The sequence below is a fragment of the Aplysia californica genome, unplaced genomic scaffold, assembly GCF_000002075.1.
Source record: "Aplysia californica isolate F4 #8 unplaced genomic scaffold, AplCal3.0 scaffold00104, whole genome shotgun sequence".
NCBI classification, from domain to species: domain Eukaryota; kingdom Metazoa; phylum Mollusca; class Gastropoda; order Aplysiida; family Aplysiidae; genus Aplysia; species Aplysia californica.
This window is the reverse complement of record NW_004797374.1, coordinates 764,496-782,981: the sequence shown is the minus strand read 5'-3', so window position 1 is coordinate 782,981 and position 18,486 is coordinate 764,496. Positions and strand designations below refer to the sequence as shown.

The 18,486-nt window shown below is 42.3% G+C and overlaps 1 protein-coding gene across 4 annotated transcripts in view; it reads right to left on the bottom strand.

Annotated features, from left to right (window-relative positions):
• Positions 1 to 367: 367 nt before the first annotated feature.
• Positions 368 to 18,486, bottom strand: part of LOC101858480 (interferon-induced helicase C domain-containing protein 1) — a 24,612-nt gene continuing 6,493 nt past the window's right edge. For 3 of the 4 annotated variants that reach the window (XM_005095454.3, XM_005095453.3, XM_005095452.3), the window contains exons 2-5: positions 18,346 to 18,414; positions 17,138 to 17,366; positions 9,079 to 9,177; positions 7,516 to 8,122 (exon numbers count right to left, since the gene is read on the bottom strand). In XM_005095454.3, the coding sequence (XP_005095511.1) occupies positions 7,529 to 8,122; positions 9,079 to 9,177; positions 17,138 to 17,366; positions 18,346 to 18,386 (963 nt within the window). In that variant the 5' untranslated portion in view covers positions 18,387 to 18,414 and the 3' untranslated portion in view covers positions 7,516 to 7,528. Of the gene's footprint in view, positions 1,700 to 7,515; positions 8,123 to 9,078; positions 9,178 to 17,137; positions 17,367 to 18,345; positions 18,415 to 18,486 lie in introns of those variants that run through there. The other variant, XM_035969007.1, reaches the window with a different exon arrangement.

Here is an 18,486-nt window from a genome sequence, read left to right as displayed (position 1 = left end):
AGTAATAATAATTATAATCATAATAATAATAATAAAAATAAAATAATAATAATGCATGTAGGCCTACACCTTTCCCCAATCAAATATATCAAAATAGAGAGTTCAAAAGAAACATTTTAAAAAATTATTCAAAAGAGAGTCAAATCAAATTCAACATAGAAAGTTCAAACATCAAAATAGAGTGAGCAAAAGTAACACTAGAAGCTTAAATATATATTTTAAAAATAGTGCTACCGGTATCAAAAGTAACGTTGTCAGTTCAAATTCAACACACATAATTTTATATACAATAGGTTGTTCTACTCTCTCTCTCTCCCTCTCTCTCTCTCTCTCTCTCTCTCTCTCTCTCTCTCTCTCTCTCTCTCTCTTTCTTTCTGTCTGTCTGCCTGTCTACTGTCAGTCTATTAGATCGATCTCTTTATCTCTATATCTATCTATCTAAACTCGCACAAAAAAGTCAACGAACAAAAATTTTAAAAAGATAAAACTGAAAAACAGTTCAACCGAATTTATTCATTTTTCCGAAAAAGATGCTTTTGACTATCCAGATTAAGTGTGTACAATTTCAGATTTTAACAACAACCTAAAGCTCATGAAAAATGAGTTTACGTTTAAGTCACACTGGTCGGATTTCAAAAGTCTCAACAGACATGTATAGTTCTTCATGAACATAGTCAATAGTGGGTATAGCCACCCCGTTTGATCAGACACTTGGCACTCCGTCGACGCATGGACAGGACATGCCTTCGGAGAACTTGTTGCGGGAGGTTCTGTCGCTCCTGAACGAGGTAGCCCAAGAGTTGTTGAAGATTTTGTGCAGGAAGGTAGTTGTCCCTTATCCGGTGGTTGGTGTGGTCCCAAATGTTCTCTATTGGGTTCAAATCCGTACTACAAGCTGGCCAGTCCATGCGGGCAACACCTCGCTGCTGCAGGAAGTCCCCCACGATGTGTACGCGATGTGGTGTTGTCGTCCTGCAGAACAGCCTGGGGTTCAACCTGCTCCAAATAAGGAACAGCAAGGGGAAACAGGATTTCGTCCCTGTACCTTGCCGTGATCAGATTGCCCCATATATGGTACAGGAGGAGGGGGGGGGGTCATTGGTCAACTGAGAAGTCTCCCCATACCAGAAGAGACCCCGTAGAGCGCCACCTGCTGGATGCAGTCATGGTGGAACCGCTCTCCTCGGCGCCTCCAGACGTGGGCTCACCTGTCTGGGTGCAGCAGCTTGAATCTGGATTCGTCCCGAGTAGACTACCTGGTCCGACTGATGTTGTGTCCACTGTGAATGGCGAGCAGATCACGCATGGCGCACTGCTTTGTGTGGCGGCGTGCACCTTAGGCACCTGGAAGGGACACGAGAAGCGAACCTGGCTCTATGGAGACGGTTCCTCACTGTCTCCTCGCTTACAAGGACATTGGTTGCCACCTGTAGAACTTTTTCGGCCCCTGATGCGGTTTGCAGTGGTGGGTCGTGACGCCACGACCTGTCTGACTTTGAACTGGTTAATCCTGTCGTTGGTCAAACGCGGCCACCCTGATCGAACTGGGCTGCCCTGGTCGAGCCTGTCCTGGATCCTTCAGGTCGATCGCCATCGTTCTTGCATCCTCCAAATGAGGGAGACACCCCCAGGTCTATGTGCAACAACTGGGAATGGGGAGCCATCTTGGAGTGGAGCCAGGCAAGGGTTCGTACGTCCTCTGTCGACATCAGGCAGCGAGAATCATTGGACAATTGTGTTGTAACGAAATATGGCTGAAAAACGCTGGCTTACAAAGGGTTACAAGTGAGTAATATTCACAGCCAAGACATCTGTTTAGCACATGCCAAGCTCAGTTTAGCCAAAAGTCCATATATGCCAATATTGCTGAGGCAGAGAAATTTGGCCCATTTTTCATGCTTTTAGGCTGTGTATCGGATTGCCCTGCGCCGTTTCTGTAAAACTTGTGCTGGCAAATTTACTATATGGCAAACTGTGTCTAGTCGTCAGTGGGTTTGTCAAGTTTGGTTGACTGAGCTTAATAAAGTGTTTGCGAGATAATCATTATTGGGGTTTAAACTTGAGAGGTGAAAACACGAGCTGTTCCTTGACTTTTTTTCTGTGAGTTTATCTATCTATCTATCTCTGCCCCTCCCTCTTTCCCTCTGTGTATCTCTCTCTCTGTCTCTTGCTTTCATTCCTCCACCTCTCTATCTCCATCTTTCCCCCCCCCCCTTCTCTGTCTCTCTCTCTCTAAAAATTTGAGTCAAAGTAGCCGCACCATTTTTAACAAATGCAAGGTTGGTTCGGCAGGGCTATTCGAAAGTGTAATCTGGGTGGCTTTTAACTACTATCGAAACCCGCTCATCTTTCATTTCCAAGGTTACTTTCTCAAATCTTTTTTCAACAGTCTAAAGTTTTAATTGTTCGTCGAACGGTACTGTGTAAGCAGTAATTTGGTTGATTTGCAACTGTTTAGTTTAGCGAGCATCATGTAATCGTCACCTCGCAGAAAGGCTTCTTGTATACCTTTGTACTGGTATTCTCTGTTTATCCTCGAGACTGACTCTTTTTTTAGTTTAGTTTTAGTAGAAGTTTTACGGCGCTCACAACTGCATAAGGTCATATGAGCTCCAAGGCGTGGATGTCAACAGAGAAGTCCTTAACCTACAGAGAATCAGACTTACTCTGCTCACCTCTCTAGCTTCAACAGCATAAAGTCTGCTTCAACTGTCAAGGCACCCCGGAAATAGTGAGTCACAAGAGTGTGACAAACATACAAAAGAAGTAGTGGAAAAAGGACGATAGTAAGGATTAGGAAAGAAAAAGAAGCAGTTCCCTGTTGCAGTTCAGGCACGGTCATGAGCATGACATTGATGAATCAGCCCATATTTACAATTCTACTGTGCATAAGAACTAGTCAATGTCCCCCCCCCCCCCTCCCTCCCCTTTGGGAATGGCCTAAAGACACTTCAGTCTGTAGCACAGTGCACCTTGGGGGGTTGACTGACTCTTTGTATCATTTCTTTTTTGGTCAGGCGTGCTTAATATGCTGCTGTGTCTTCCATGTAAGATCTGTTACAGCGATTGAAGTATAGGATCTAATAAAACGAGATAACGGTTAGATAGATCTAGGCAGCAGACAGGGGGAAACACGAACATTAAACAATGAATGTAGCTAGCTAAGAGACAGATATTTTAACTTTCATTGCTGCATTTGAACTCACTAGATCTATCTTGATCTTTGATCATGAAAACGTGTAGATCTGGAGAGCAGACTGCGAGTACTGAAGGTGAGAGGCATGAACAATAAACTTAACGAAAGTTGCTAAAAGACAGGGCAGCTTCCCCTGACTCAGATATGATGGTACAATAGTTACATCATAGCTTCGTAGTTTTTCGTATTGTTGAATTTGAACTTTCCTATGCTGTATTTGAGCTGACATTACTGACAATGAGGAATTTGATTTCCCTTATGTTCACATTTGAGCTGTCCTGTGATTACATTTGAGCAGACATTTGCTTATGTTTTCCATTGTGTTGAACTCTTCATGTTGAATCAGTCTGACAATTTTGATACATTTAAACTTTCATTGCTGCATTTGAACTCTCTATTTTGATATTTGATCGGGAAAACGTGTAATAATAATAATAATAATAATAATAATAATAATAATAATACTTGTAGGCTATCATGTGAATGGAACCGGTCTTCAATGTTCACAACCAAAACATCATTTGTAATGATATTAACACAACCGCAAACATCTCTCTCTCTCTCTCTCTCTCTCTCTCTCTCTCTCTCTCTCTCTCTCTCTCTCTCTCTCTCTCTCTCTCTCTCTCTCTCTCTCTCTCTCTCTCTCTCTCTCTCTCTCTTTTTGTTTATAGTCCTACAGCTGGTCAATAATGATCCCCTGGAAGTCTTATAGTGATAGCAATCCCCATGTCTAGCCGTGCAGTCTCGGCATTGAGAAGAATAGGACTGACGTGGTGCTAGCGTGTCGTACAAGGCGACTACATGGCGAACCAGGTAGTGACTCCTGAAACAGAGTCATCCTGCCTCCATGTCGGGGGTTGAGTCACGAGGCTAACAACCTCTCTCGTAAAAAGAACCTGTTACAGAAACACATACAAGCAAAAACCATTATCTCTGCTTGGCTGATCGTGGATCTTCTCAAAATGGATAGTTTATGATGCAAGGCACTGAAAGCCGAAAGGAAGCTGCTGGGCAGAAGCCTCCACCATCATCCAAGTCCAAGTCTCTTCGGATCGGCTCGTGGAACGTTAGGACCCTCTATGAGGCTGGAAAAACTGCACAAGTTCTCCAAGAAATGCACCGATATCAACTACACATACTGGGAATCAGCGAGACCCACTTGAACCAGTCTGGACAGAAGTGAATGAAAGAGGGGGAACTCTTCGTTTATTCAGGAAATGACAGTGATGGACCACACAGGGAAGGAGTAGGGATGATCATATCTAAAACAGCCCAAAAGACATTCAGGGGCTGGGAAGCACATGGTCCAAGGATCATCATGGCCTCATTTGGAACTAAGAAAGAACTCAAGGTAAGAGATGGTAGGAAGAAGGTCATTAACATGAACATCATACAAGTGTATGCTCCAACCAATGATGCAGAAGTGGAGAATAAAGATGACTTCTACAACCGCCTGCAGAGCGTCATCGACAAACTTCCAGGTAAGGACATCAACATTGTCATGGGAGATCTAAATGCAAAGGTAGGTTCGGACAATAGTCACAATGAGGAAATCATGGGCAGACACGGATTAGGAGAGGCAAATGACAATGGAGAAAGGTTCCAAAACGTCTGTACATTCAACAACTTGGTCATTGGAGGTACAATCTTCCCATACAAAAGGATTCACAAGGCCACTTGGGTCTCACCGGATGGAACAACGGAAAACCAGATTGACCACTTTTGCATCTCCCGAAAGTTTAGACGCTCACTGGAGGACGTCCGAGTCTTACGAGGAGCAGAAGCCGCATCAGACCATCATTTGATCCTTGGAAAGATGAAACTAAAACTGAGAAGATATGCACAAGTCGCCGCTGGAAATCGTCTAAAGTATGAAGTGAGCCTTCTGAAAGACCCAGTAGAGAAGAATGAGTTCAAATTGGAACTGAAGAACAGATTTCAAGCCCTTCAAGATCTGGATGAATGTGAAGTCAACGAACATTGGGATAAGTTAAGAGAGGCAGTAAATGCAACTTGCCAGAGCACCCTAGGACCCAAAGACAACACCAGGAATGAATGGATTTCACAGGACTCTCTAGACAAAGTCAAAAGAAGAAGAGAGCTGAAGGCCCAAGTCAACAACAGCCGTACCCGAACTGAGAAATTTGCTGCACCACAAGAGTACACTGAAGTAAACCGGGAGGTAAAGAAGTCCATCAAGAAGGACAAGAATACCTACCTGAATGGCCTGGCCGAAAAGGCAGAGAAAGCAGCAATAGACGGGCACTTGAGGATTGTACACCAGACTACAAGAACGCTTTCAGGTAGGTTCAGCAAGCCCACTCTACCAGTGAAAGACAAAGAAGGAAAGACTATCTTTAACCCAGAGGGGCAACTTAACCGATGGAGAGAACACTTTGATCAACAACTGAACAGACCACCTCCAGAAAACCAACCAGAAATTCTTCCAGCCAGAAATGACCTCCCAATAGACACGGAACCACCTTCAAGAGAGGAAATTGCAGCCGCTATAAAAACACTAAAGTCCCACAAGGCAGCTGGTCCTGACCATATACCACCGGAAGCCCTTAAGACAGAGAAAGATACGTTTGTGGAAATTCTCTATGCGCTCTTTGAAAAAGTTTGGCAAAAGGAGGAAATACCATCAGACTTGAAGGAAGGCCACCTAATCAAGCTGCCAAAGAAAGGAGACCTCAGCAACTGTAACAACTACAGAGGCATTACACTCCTTTCCATACCCGGGAAAGTCTTCAACAGGATACTCCTGGAGAGAATCAAGCTGGCAACAGATGAGAAGCTTCGAGGAAACCAGGCAGGATTCCGTAAAAACCGTTCATGTGTGGACCAGATCGCTACTCTACGTATCATTGTTGAGCAATTGCTTGAATGGAATTCACCACTCGTGGTCAACTTCATTGACTATGAAAAGGCGTTTGACAGCGTGGACAGGGAAACTCTGTGGAAACTCATGCGGCATTTTGGAATACCTGAGAAAATCGTCAAGCTTGTGAAGGCCACCTATGATGGAACAAGCTGCCAAGTCTTCCACGAAGGACAACTCTCAGAACCATTCCGGGTACAGACAGGAGTGCGACAAGGATGCTTGCTCTCACCTTTTCTCTTCATACTAGCAATTGACTGGGTCATGAAAGAAGCCACCAGAGGCAAACGTAATGGAATACAATGGATCCCTTGGCAGCAGCTGGACGACTTGGACTTCGCCGATGACCTTGCACTGCTCTCTCCCACACATGCTCAGATGCAAGAAAAGACCAAGGAACTCAACAGCCTATCAAGGAGTGTTGGCCTACGTATACATCCAGGCAAGTCAAAAGTAGTGAAGCTAGGAAAAGTTTCAAACCTTGCTGTGACAGTGGAAGACACTCCCCTGGAAGAAGTGGACTCCTTTACCTACCTTGGAAGTGTCATCGATGGTAAAGGTGGAACCGAGGCAGATGTTAAAGCAAGAACCGCCAAGGCAATGTCAGCCTTCAAGCAATTATCAAAAGTCTGGAAAGCAAGCAACATCTCACTGCGCACCAAGATTCGACTTTTTAACTCTAACGTCAAGTCTGTGCTCCTCTACGGCTGCGAAACTTGGAAGACAACGAAGACAGTACTGAATAAGGTCCAGACTTTCATCAACAGATGTATGAGGAGTATTCTAAGAATTAAGTGGCAGGATAAAATAAGAATTGAAGAGCTGTGGGAAAGGACAGGACAAAAGGATATAGAAGTAGAAATAGGACTAAGAAAGTGGCGATGGATGGGACACACCTTAAGAAAGCCCAGCGGAAACATCACAAGACAGTCACTGCAGTGGAACCCACAGGGAGCACGAGGCAGGGGTAGGCCACGGGAAACATGGAGGAGATGCGTGGAAAGGGACATGAGAGAAATGAAGCTCACTTGGAACGAGCTTGGAAGGATGGCTCAGGACAGAGATGAATGGAAGGAGCTTGTATGTGGCCTATACCCTGCCAGGGGTGAAAGGCATTGATGATTGATGATGAATCCCCATGTCAGTGATATGGAGTGTTCTTTCAGTACCCTTTGCTCTCCTTTTGACAGTGAGAAAGATACATGTGACAGTACTGTCAAATCTCTTTGCACCGTACCGTCCCCTTTATACCACCAGCTCCACAGTACCACCAACTGTATGCTCGTCCCAGGATAGAAGAAGAAAAGACCAGAGATTCTACTGCATAATAACAATACACTCGAGCACGTATGGATATATGGCACAAGGGATGCACTTTTCATGCAGCAGGAAGTAGGTTCAAGTTTTAAAAATTATGTCGATGTTAAACCTTAGAACGGACTGTATGGATGCTATTCCTTGTTTAATTTTTCAATGAGAATTTTAAAGTTTTTATTCATGTCTTGCATTATCTCATGTAACTCATCAACTTTTCTCTCCAGCCGATCCTGTTTTGCATGCAGGGAAAAAATGGATTCATCTTCCTGGCTATCACTTTTTGGTAGAAGATTCGGTTTCTGTTCCTTAACAGGGAGTCCATCGGACCCTCTCTTTGGACGAACTGCAGGTGGTGAGAAATCTTGCGAGACAGGAGGTTCTGATTCAGAAGAATGTAAGCTGACAATGGCCGGGTCAAGAGGCTCTGACTCTGAGTAGTCCGAGTCCTCTCCTTTGTTTTGGTTGTAGTACTTTTCATCAATCAATTTCACAAGCTGCTTGTGATTATGTTGTAGAAGTACTTCAAGGAATGCATCGTACCAGTTTTCTTCTCGCCGTGGGAGGGCATCTAGAAGTAAAAGCACTGCATCACGTGTGCAGTCATTCGACTGAGCTTTCTTTATCCTGTCAGCATCATCAGAAAAGATAATACTTTTAGCCAACAATTCCTGGGCTATCAGTGTTGGGTCAATTGTGTCACCAACTTGCCGAGAGAAAATGTGAATCACCTGAAGGAGAAAAAAAACAATAATAAAACAAAGATGTATTATTTAGGCCTACAATAATTATAGAATCTTAAAGTTAGTAAAGAATGTGGCCTAGTAATACAATGATATATACATAAATGGTTTCTTTATAAAATAGATTTTAATGAATAAGAAGATAGCTCTCATAACACATGTGACAAAGACTCTTTCTGTAGCTTTCTGGTGTCTAACAACCTACTGTGTTAGAAACAAGTTACACAGCCTTTGAAATACAGTTGAAATTGTCCACCACGACAGCCATCAATTGACAAAAAAAAGTGGTTGTCTTAAAACAAGTAAATGTCTTGAAAAGTGTCATTATAATTTTTTTTAAACACAAGTGAGGAAGTGGAAGTAGTGTTTGTACACGTGATTGTCTTGGACAGGTCATCAGTAGAAGCAGGTTTGACTGTAAACCATATCTCCGAACTCCAGTTTTCCTGCTCTGCTATCCTTCACATGTATCATTTATACTTAATAAAAGGACAACTCTTCAAACAAAATAGCTCTAACTTCTCTCTTTCAAACACACCCTTGACCTTAGAGTAAGTTAGATCGAACACCTTGCTAAAAATCATGAGAAAACACTGGCAGAGAAATAAAGACATCGGACAACTAGTGGATGTCAAATCAAACATGAAGTACACTGAAAAGTGACAAACAAACGATTTGGACACATTGTGTCAATGGGGCCACAACAGCCAGCCTGACTATTTTCTATGTAAAAATATTCCATTGAAGGTGATGACGCGGGTGGGTAGCCGGTGCTCTGGTGCGGTTTGCTCCTTCTTTCATATCATCTCTATTATCCTTATCTCTCTTCCTTTTCTGTGTTTGTTATTTTCTTGTAACACCTCTAATCTTCAGCACTTTTATGACCTTACTGTGTTGCAAGTGTCATAAAACGCTTGCTAAAACTAAAGAAGAAAATGACACACCTCCTTGTGCTCCTCTTGTTTAGACAAGATCTCCCTCTTGTCAGTCAAAACATCCACCAGGAAGGTGTAGCCATGAGCTCTCAGAGCATTAACGAAAGTCTGGAGAGCAGAGTGAATAAACAGATACAGTCAGCGCCGTTTGTGTGGAACTCGCTTGAGCTGATCTTCAAATCAGTTAAGTCGATCTTTTTTTCGGGTCTCAGCACCTCTTCTTCTTTGCAGACCTCAACGGTTAAGTTGAACTTTGGACGAGTTGATCCTTATTCCACTCCCCCAACAGCATCAACTCATCGGTAGTCGATAGTATATGATACAGTCTAGCAATCACATAGTGATCATGCACACAGTGAATGAAACATATCGCAAACAGATTTTCAGGACTTGAATTTTCTGTCGCCGTAGAATTATGCAAATTTAGAAGGCCAAATTATGAAAAAAAAAAAAAGCAAAATTATGCAAAAATTATGCAAGTTACCGTAACACCATTCGCGACATGTTTTGCACTTTTTCAACGCGAAGTTTCATGATTTTCATGTTTTATGTACAGAAAAATTGAAAACAGAACATATCAGTATCAGTAATTTGTTGTGTATTTGGAAAAGAAAACAATACACATCAGTAAAAAAAATCCAAACCAACCAAAAAATATAATCTCTGTAACTTTCAGCTGTAGATCTAGAGTCTAGATTTAGATCTAGAAATCTATATCTATATCTAGATCTATAAAGGAAAGAAAAATGTTTGTTTTTTTAAAAGGATATCTGGACCCCTGATGCAGGCACATTACTAAAACCAGGGACACCTGTCAAACATGAAACATCAGCAGACATGAGAACAACAACTTTTGATGGATTGAAAAATTGAACATGCTCAAGGAACAAAACCCCAACCCATATCCAAGATCTTCTAACAAGGGAAATAACCAAGTTTTCACTTAAATGAGACTTATTACGGTGATTACGTCCCTTTAGTCACATGGCGAGGCGTTAATTAATTGTTTTGTGAAAAAAAAAAGAAAAAAACGTGAAAAACGTGGAGAATCTAAAATTATGCAAATGTTGCAGAATTACGCGAAAAAAAACGCGGCCCCGCCGGCGCGGCCGCACAATCCTACGGGGACAGAATTTTTTCCTTGCAAGTATATACTTTTTGTACAAAACAAGTAAATAGCGATATTCCTTGATAGATAGCAAAAAGATTACCGCACCCCACTGGTTTCTCTATAGTAGATGTGTGTGCTGTACTGTATACACAAAGATTCCAAGAGCTGAACGTTTTCATTACCGTAATAATAAAAACATACAGTTAACAAGAGAGAAACTCCATATATATAGAAACGTAAAGTTCTTTAAAATAAAAATAAAAACCAAAGTGAATACCTGTCACCTCAAATCCCATCTTCTTTTCAGTACTAAAAACACAATTCCCAGTGGTGCCCAAATACGGCCAACTACAACTATCTTCTATTTCAATCAGTTTACTACCCCACTTTTTTACAGATCGACTGAGAAAGCATCATGAAGAAACAAAGCAAATTTGGCAACTGATATATATATATATATATTACCCAAACCTCACATCTGTCTCTTATCTTTCTTCATCCTTAGCCATACAAATTTGCTCTACTGAATCAAGAAATCCATTGCAAAACAGCAATGAATGAACCAGGCTGGGGCGACCATCCCCGACCCGGCGGGTCCCAGGTGGCGGATAGGGAACGGCCACTGTAATGGAGGTTAGCTGTGAATATGTTGAATAAGCAGCCCCGGACCAACTGGCGATGCTCTTACCAGGATGGGGTGAGGTGGCAGGTGGCGCTACCACATCATTAGATGCCTTAGGAGTCCTCTGACGGGAGCATCATGTGGAAAAGGACCGCATTAAGTCCTGGCTACGGGTGAGATCCGGTAACAATTCCTCCCTGTGCTACCAGGGTAGGTCCTTGGACCTGGAGCTGGAGTGCTGAAATCGGAGGTATTGGGCAGCAAGGCGCTCTCTAGAGAACCACAATACCACGTAATACTGCAATATATGACACTTGAAGTAGGTAACTTTAGATATGGTGCTCGCCCTGTGAGGACCCACCAGGCAGGTGCAGTGCCGGGCCCCAAGCCTCGAAGGGGTCCACCCCAGCGACTGGAGGACCTTCCATCGTCTTGGAGTGCCAGGAGACAAGGAAGAAAAGCGACTGGTAACACAAACACAAAACAGGTAAAGAAAAGTCTTAATATCATGCACTGGAATGCCGAAGGAAGATAATGAAATACACATCAGCTGTATACAGGAAACGCACCTGCAGGAGGAGGCAAGCTTTAAGGTAAGAGGATATCAGTGCTTCAGAAATGATCGCCAAGGTAGAAAAAAGGAGTATTGACCCTGGTAAGAAATAACCTAAATACCATTGAAATAACAAAAATATACAGGAGAAGCTGAATATATCCACAACAGGATCACCACCAGCAGAGGCAATCTGGATCTAGTGAACTACTATTGTCCAAATGATAAAAACCTTGTGCTAGAAACCATAGAAGTCCCAGACACAGACTTTATCATCGCTGGAGATTTCAACAGCCAGTCCCAGAGTTGGGGATATAACAAACTAGACAGGAGAGGAGAAAAAATAGAGGCTTGGCAAGATGAAAACCATCTTCTGCTTATATATGATCCTTTAGATCAACCCACATTTTATTCTCGAGCTTGGCATTCAACTACGACTCCAGACATAGCACTCTGCACAGAAAACTTGCATAGACATCTAAGTAGAAAAGTGGAAACCCAGCTTGAGGGAAGTGACCATCGCCCTGTTATTTTTACCATAGTAGAGAGCCTGCCAGAGGACAGCCCGGAAAGGCCGAGATGGAACTACAAAAAGGCAGACTGGAGATTTTTCAGCATAAGAACTAATGAGCTGACAAAGAACATCGCAGTCTTCGACAAAAAAACAAAACAATGCCATCACAGAGTTCAATGAAAACATCCTTAAGTCTGCAAAAGAAACCATACCTAGAGGGGTAAGGAAAAATTACACCCCATACTGGACGCCAGAACTCCAGAAAACACATAACGACCTCATCAAGGCCAGAGAAGAAGCCGAATCACATCCAGGGATAGAAAACAACAACAAGCTACAGAGGTGTAAAGCCCACTATCTCAAAACCCAAATTGGAGTGCACCAGGAAAAGCTGGAGAGACAAAATGCACAAATTTAACCTCGAAAAGGACACCACAAAACTATGGAGGCTTGTAAAGGGGCTAAACGACAAAGGAAATAAAAGTGCCAAGATCACTCTAGAAATTGAAGGAGAGATGGAAATGGAGCTTTGTAAAAGCATATGCTCAAGAAAGCAACATCAAAATACCAAGAGAGAGACAAAAAGAAGTCAGACAAGAGGAAAGAAGAAAAAGAAGTACAAATAACATCCCGGAAGCAATGGAGAAGAACATCACCATGGAAGAGCTGAAGAAAGCAATAAATCAACTGAATCAAAGAAAATCACCAGGCCCCAATGAAATTACAAACGAAATGCTACAACACCTGGGCAACACAGCGTTACAGACTCTACTTGATATATTTAATTTAAGCTGGAAAAAAGGGCAAGTACCTCAGTGCTGGAAAGAAACAACGATGATCCCGATTCTCAAACCAGGGAAAAATAAGGCACAACCATTAAGCTATAGACCTATAAGCCTCACAAGCTGTGTATGTAAGACAATGGAGCGCATCATAGCTTGCAGAATGTAGTGGTACCTAGAGGCACAACACATCCTAGTACCAGAACAAGCTGGATTCCATCAGTCCAGGAGCACAGAGGACCAAACAACATACTTGTCCCAAGTAATAGAGGACTTCTTCCAGGCACAGAAAGTGATGCTAGCAACATTTGTTGATCTACAAAAAGCGTTTGACAAGGTGTGGAAAGAGGGTCTACTAGTCAAGCCCCTTAGAAGTGGTATCCAAGGCAACATGAACCTATGGACCAAATCCTATCTAATCCTATCTACACAACAGAAGAGCATGTGTGCTGGTGGATGGATATCAAGGACAGAAAATGCTGCTGCGACAAGGAGTACCCCAAGGTGGAGTCATGTCACTTTTGCTATTTATCCTCTTCATCAATGACCTCATGAAAGAACTGCCCAAAGGAATACATGCTGCATTGTATGCAGACGACCTGGTTCGTTGGCGCTCTGAGGAATTCATCACTACTGCCACATATCGCATGCAACTAGCATTGGACAAACTCACTACATGGACAAAAACCTGGTGTGTAACCGTAAACAAAGAAATGTCTTCTGCTACACTCTTTTCTCTCAGCCAGACTGAACCAAAACACCTCACATTTGACAAAACCCCCCTAAAGTTCGAGAATCAACAGAAGTATCTTGGAATAATCTTTGAGACAAGCGTCTCACATGGAAACAACACATTCAAAATGCAGAAACTAAAGTGCAAAACCAGGCTCTCTGAATAATCACTGGAGCAATGAGGTCAACGCCTATAGAAAAGATGGAACAAACAACATCTATAGTGGCACTGAAGAGGAGATGGGAATGCAAGGCCCTCATACAGTACACCAAGGCCACAGCTATGGAGGATCATATACTGCACACAAAAACAGCCAGATCAAACACCACAAGACTAAAAAGATCCAACTTCATCAAAGAAAGCAGAAAAATCCAAAGATCCCTACAGGACCATCTACCAGCCACAGTGAACATGCTGAACCACACCCCAGAGGCACCGTCATGGGAAAAGAAAAACACAAACATATCTATACACACGTCCATTCCTATGTTCACCACAAAAGATGACCACAGCGACCTGAGCAAGAAATCCCTCACCCTGTCCCTGCTTGAACAAAGATACCCACGAGAAGCATGGATAAGGATCTATACAGACGGATTTGCCACTGATGCTGTGAAAAGAGGAGGAGCCGGAGTGTACGTACAATTCCCAAATGGACGACGACAAGCAGAGGCAGTCCCAACAGGGCGACATTGTACAAACTACAGGGCAGAGACGGAGGCTCTAATACATGCAGCAACCATCATCATGAATGTGGTAGACCCCCAAAGCCAAGTAGAGTTCCTAACAGATGCCATGTCAGTACTGCAGGCAATCACTTCCGGCAAACTACCAAGGCTGCGAAAAGAAATTGAGGACATCCCATGTCTGAGGATCATGCTGCAGTGGATTCCATCACACTGTGGTGTCTTAGGAAATGAGCAGGCAGACTGGATGGCCAAACTAGGAGCACAGAAAGACCAACCAGACAACAGCGTAAACTACACAGAAACAAAAACTATTATAAATACACTATTTAAAGCACCCCAGACACCAGATGGCTACCATGAGCTGTCCCGACAAGAACAAGTGATTATCTTCAGACTAAGGACACAACACACAAGACTGAGACAACATATGTACAAATGTTTTAAACAAATACAATCACCAAAATGCCAGTGTGGAGAGGCGGACCAAACTGTTGAACACATCCTTCAGCACTGCAAGACACACAGGGCCCTGAGACAGGAAACGTGGCCAACCCCACTGACGCTGCAAGAGAAGCTATACGGGCCGACAGATGAACTGAGCAAGACGGCCCAATTTATGACAGATACCAGACTTCAAGTATGATGCGATCGAGAAGAAGAAAGAAGAAGCAATGAATGAAAAATTTCAATACTCAGTTCGGCCTCTAAAGTGCACAGGTCTTAACTTGGCAATATATGTCAACCTGTGTGCTCCACTTAAACTTAAACTAAGCCATCAGCATCTGTTGTGAAGAGGTTACGCATTTTGCTGTCACAGGCAGGAGAAACGAGTTTGATTCCTGAACAGTGAGATATTTCTATTGAGTATTTTGACAGTCTTTCTGCTGGGATGCAGTACCAATCTCAGCCCAAGTTGGCAATGACAGGCAGGGTCGGAAACCCGCCTCCTATTTGAGCTAAATTGTGTATATGGGAGTATAAAAACAGCTACATTCATGGGTTTTTTTTTAATACGCCAATTTGGCTCATGGAAGCCATAGTTTCCCGTGCCAGCAGGAAATGCAATACAACAGTCTCCACCTAAACGCACTGTGCTCGGGAGGGCTCTTTAGCGTGTGTTTATACAGAGCGTACGTTTACACGAACTTGTGCAAAGGGAGAAAGGAACGCAGTCATCTCACTGTCTTGATATTCTAGTGATTTTCTATGGGCGATAATGTGACGACACATGACTATTTTGTGAAGGATTTCCCGACTGCAGTTAAGAATACAAAGGCATTGAATGAAAGAGGAGGGGTGGGGGGCAGTTGGACAGACTCAATGAAATGATATGCACCATAAAATGTCGGGAACAGATAGCCTAAAAGGAAACTGTTGGCGATAGTCATGGAGACGAAGGCGCAACCATCGTGGCTTTCAAAGCAACCACCCCCAACCGTAAATTCATGAACGACATCAGAATCATAGATCTCAGAGAAACATTTCTCTTGTGATTCGTTGAACAAGTACGTTATAATAACATAAATAAGTTCTTCAAATGCAGCTGATTAGGCTTACTTGACTATTCTTTAACTTAATCCTATAGAGCCCTATCTAGTGTTTTACAGCATTCACGCGTGTTGCGCATCATAGGCCTAGGTCTAACCAAAGACCTTTGGTCTAACTAAACATTACATGCAGTCACCCAAACATTAGTCAGCAACCTTCTCTCAAAGATGCACTTCCAGTGAACAAATAAAAAAAACATTTCAGTCCCCCAACCCCCCAACATTTCACAGACTAGTCCTAGACCTAAATGTCAGTGGAAAGTTGGGAGTGAAAACACTGTTCATCACTCTCTTTGTTCAACGTGAGGGGCAGTCTCATCCAGTATCCGGTTTTCTAGGCTTTTCTTATGCAAGCTGCATAGGCTGCAGCAAAAATTTCCCCTCGTCAAGCTTTACCTGTCGGCGTGTTTCGTGGATCGGAGCGTGCATTTAGAGGGACTCTGAGAGAGTGACCGTACGTTTGTACGTCTAAAGTATATAGTAAAATACCCGTCAGATGACGAAAGCGTCCGTTTGAGCGGAGCGTGTTTTTGTATGGCGTGTGTTTAGGTGGAGACTACTATAATTTGCCAGCAACATGACTACATCACACCAAAACACCAAAACATGAAAATTAGTATCAATAGTAAAATTAATAATGGCATTTGTTAATAAATCAAAACGGCCAAAAATTATCAGATTGAACTTTGTAATTGTAAGGTAGCGAAATCTTACAATGAATAAAATTCAAATTCAGATACTAATTCTTATAAGGGGGGGCCCATTATCGCGATCGGGTGGGGGGTCGGGTCGGGTAATTTTCTGGTGGTTTCAGAGCACACTGCCACCCCTCCGCGATTGTACCCGACGACCAGGAAGTTAAAGTAGAGAACCCTTAACCTCAATGGCTTCCAGGGATCCTTTCCGCAGTTCCCTGTTGTAGTGCTGTGGCAGCCTGGAATTACATAAACATGGGTTGCATCAAAAACTCTCTCTTATTTTCTCTGAATCGACAGACTCCATTGTTATCAATTGTTGTTGGTATTTCGCGAGGAAATGCCCGACCTTGACACCACAGTGTCAATATGGACACGTGACTCAGTCTTGTTGTGACTGGCAGCAAACAACCAAATCGCGCGACTCGCAGACCTGAAAACAAACGCTTTTGTTTTTGAAGGACACCGACCGAGCCATCGGTTAGTGCCACGATGGCCGTTTTTCACCCTCAATTTGGCTAGCCCCGACTACCAAATAGACCCGATCCGACCCGACCCGATTGCGCTAGTGAGCACACCCTATTATGTATCACATTGCTTACAAACAACAGAGATATTTAAATTAAGCTTCACAGAAAACAAGATTATTATCATGGAAACAACAGTGAGGAGTAAGCAAAAGGCAACTGACTTATGAGCTTAAAAAAAAAAAGGGGATAGCATGAAAAAAGGAGATCGATAGCTTCGACCAATGTCTATTTAAGTTAAGGGAAAATAAATTATTTTCAGTTGCTCTGTTATATCTATATATAGGCTACTTACTTGATATTTGCCTTCTTCCTCCGATTGCTGCAGAGTTTGCAAAAAAATATCAGCTGCCCCTTCATTGTCTCCTAACTTTTCCGCCCGAAATATTTTCATTTGCACATTTCTCATGAAAGGCATATACGTCATAAGGTGGCTAAACTTGACAGTCTTCTTGATGTAAGGCCAAAAAACAGCTCTGACCTTGTAAGAGAGTTGATCAATGTTTGATGCTTCATCCATAACTCTGTAGATCAACAAAAGAATCAAGAGTTGAATTATTAGAGTTTATTATACTCATTCCCAAAATATCACTGAGTGTTAAGTGGTTTACTTTTAGCCACTAACTAGAAGACATTCTGCTTTGCGAGAATTTACAGAAGGAAAAATTAAACAGTGATCAGTTCAGGCTAGCATTTAGTTTCAGTTTAATCAACTTCGTATTCAGGTGTCTATGATTTATGTTTATGTGTATACATTTAAACATGTTCAATTTTTTACACAGAAAACTTGTAATTAGTTCTGCTAAAAAAAACTGAATAAGAGCAAAAATCCATCCAAAGGCTAGCTGCCATGATAGTGCTCAGAATCTGTTTAACACTAACCATTCATAAATGGTCAAAGTAAGAGTAAGTATTATAAGTATATGGTATATGTGTGTTCAACACCCCTTTCAATACTTTAAGGTAATCTAACATGCAAGCGGAACCTCTGAATTTATCGTCCATCTCCGATAGGACTATGGTTTTCAAAAGACCAGAGCCTTGAATACTCCACAAAACCACCCAAGCTCAAGATTACCCAATCAGGTATTTAAACCAGGGCCCTACTTCAAAGTCCAACATGACACATACTGAACTAAAGGAGCACCCTTCCTAAAATGGTTAAAAAGAAATGCAAATCACCTTCTCAAATGATCCACATAACAACAACATTAATTTGACTTTTTTTTTTTTTTTTTTTTTTTGGTGAGTGTTTTATGGCCCTCGCAACTGTAAGCCATATTATGAGCGCACTTGATACAATATTAAGCATTTTTAGCTTTGTACAAATCAATAAATTTCGCCGAGTGGCAGCCGAAGCCTATAGGCCTAGTAATCAATTTTAGGACCAACATATAAAGGGATCTTAAGGGATCACAATATATTTACACACAGAACCTCCCAAATTTTTTTTGCACTTATTTACTACAAATTAATCCACAAATCTTATTATACTATACTCACAGACTTGATTGAGCCCCTTCACTTGAGGAAGCCGACTCCATACTGATCTTCAGCTAAATCTTACCTTGACTGTTGAGAATAATAGTAATTTAATGAGCTTTGTCATACATTATAAAGATAATAATAATGATAATAATAATA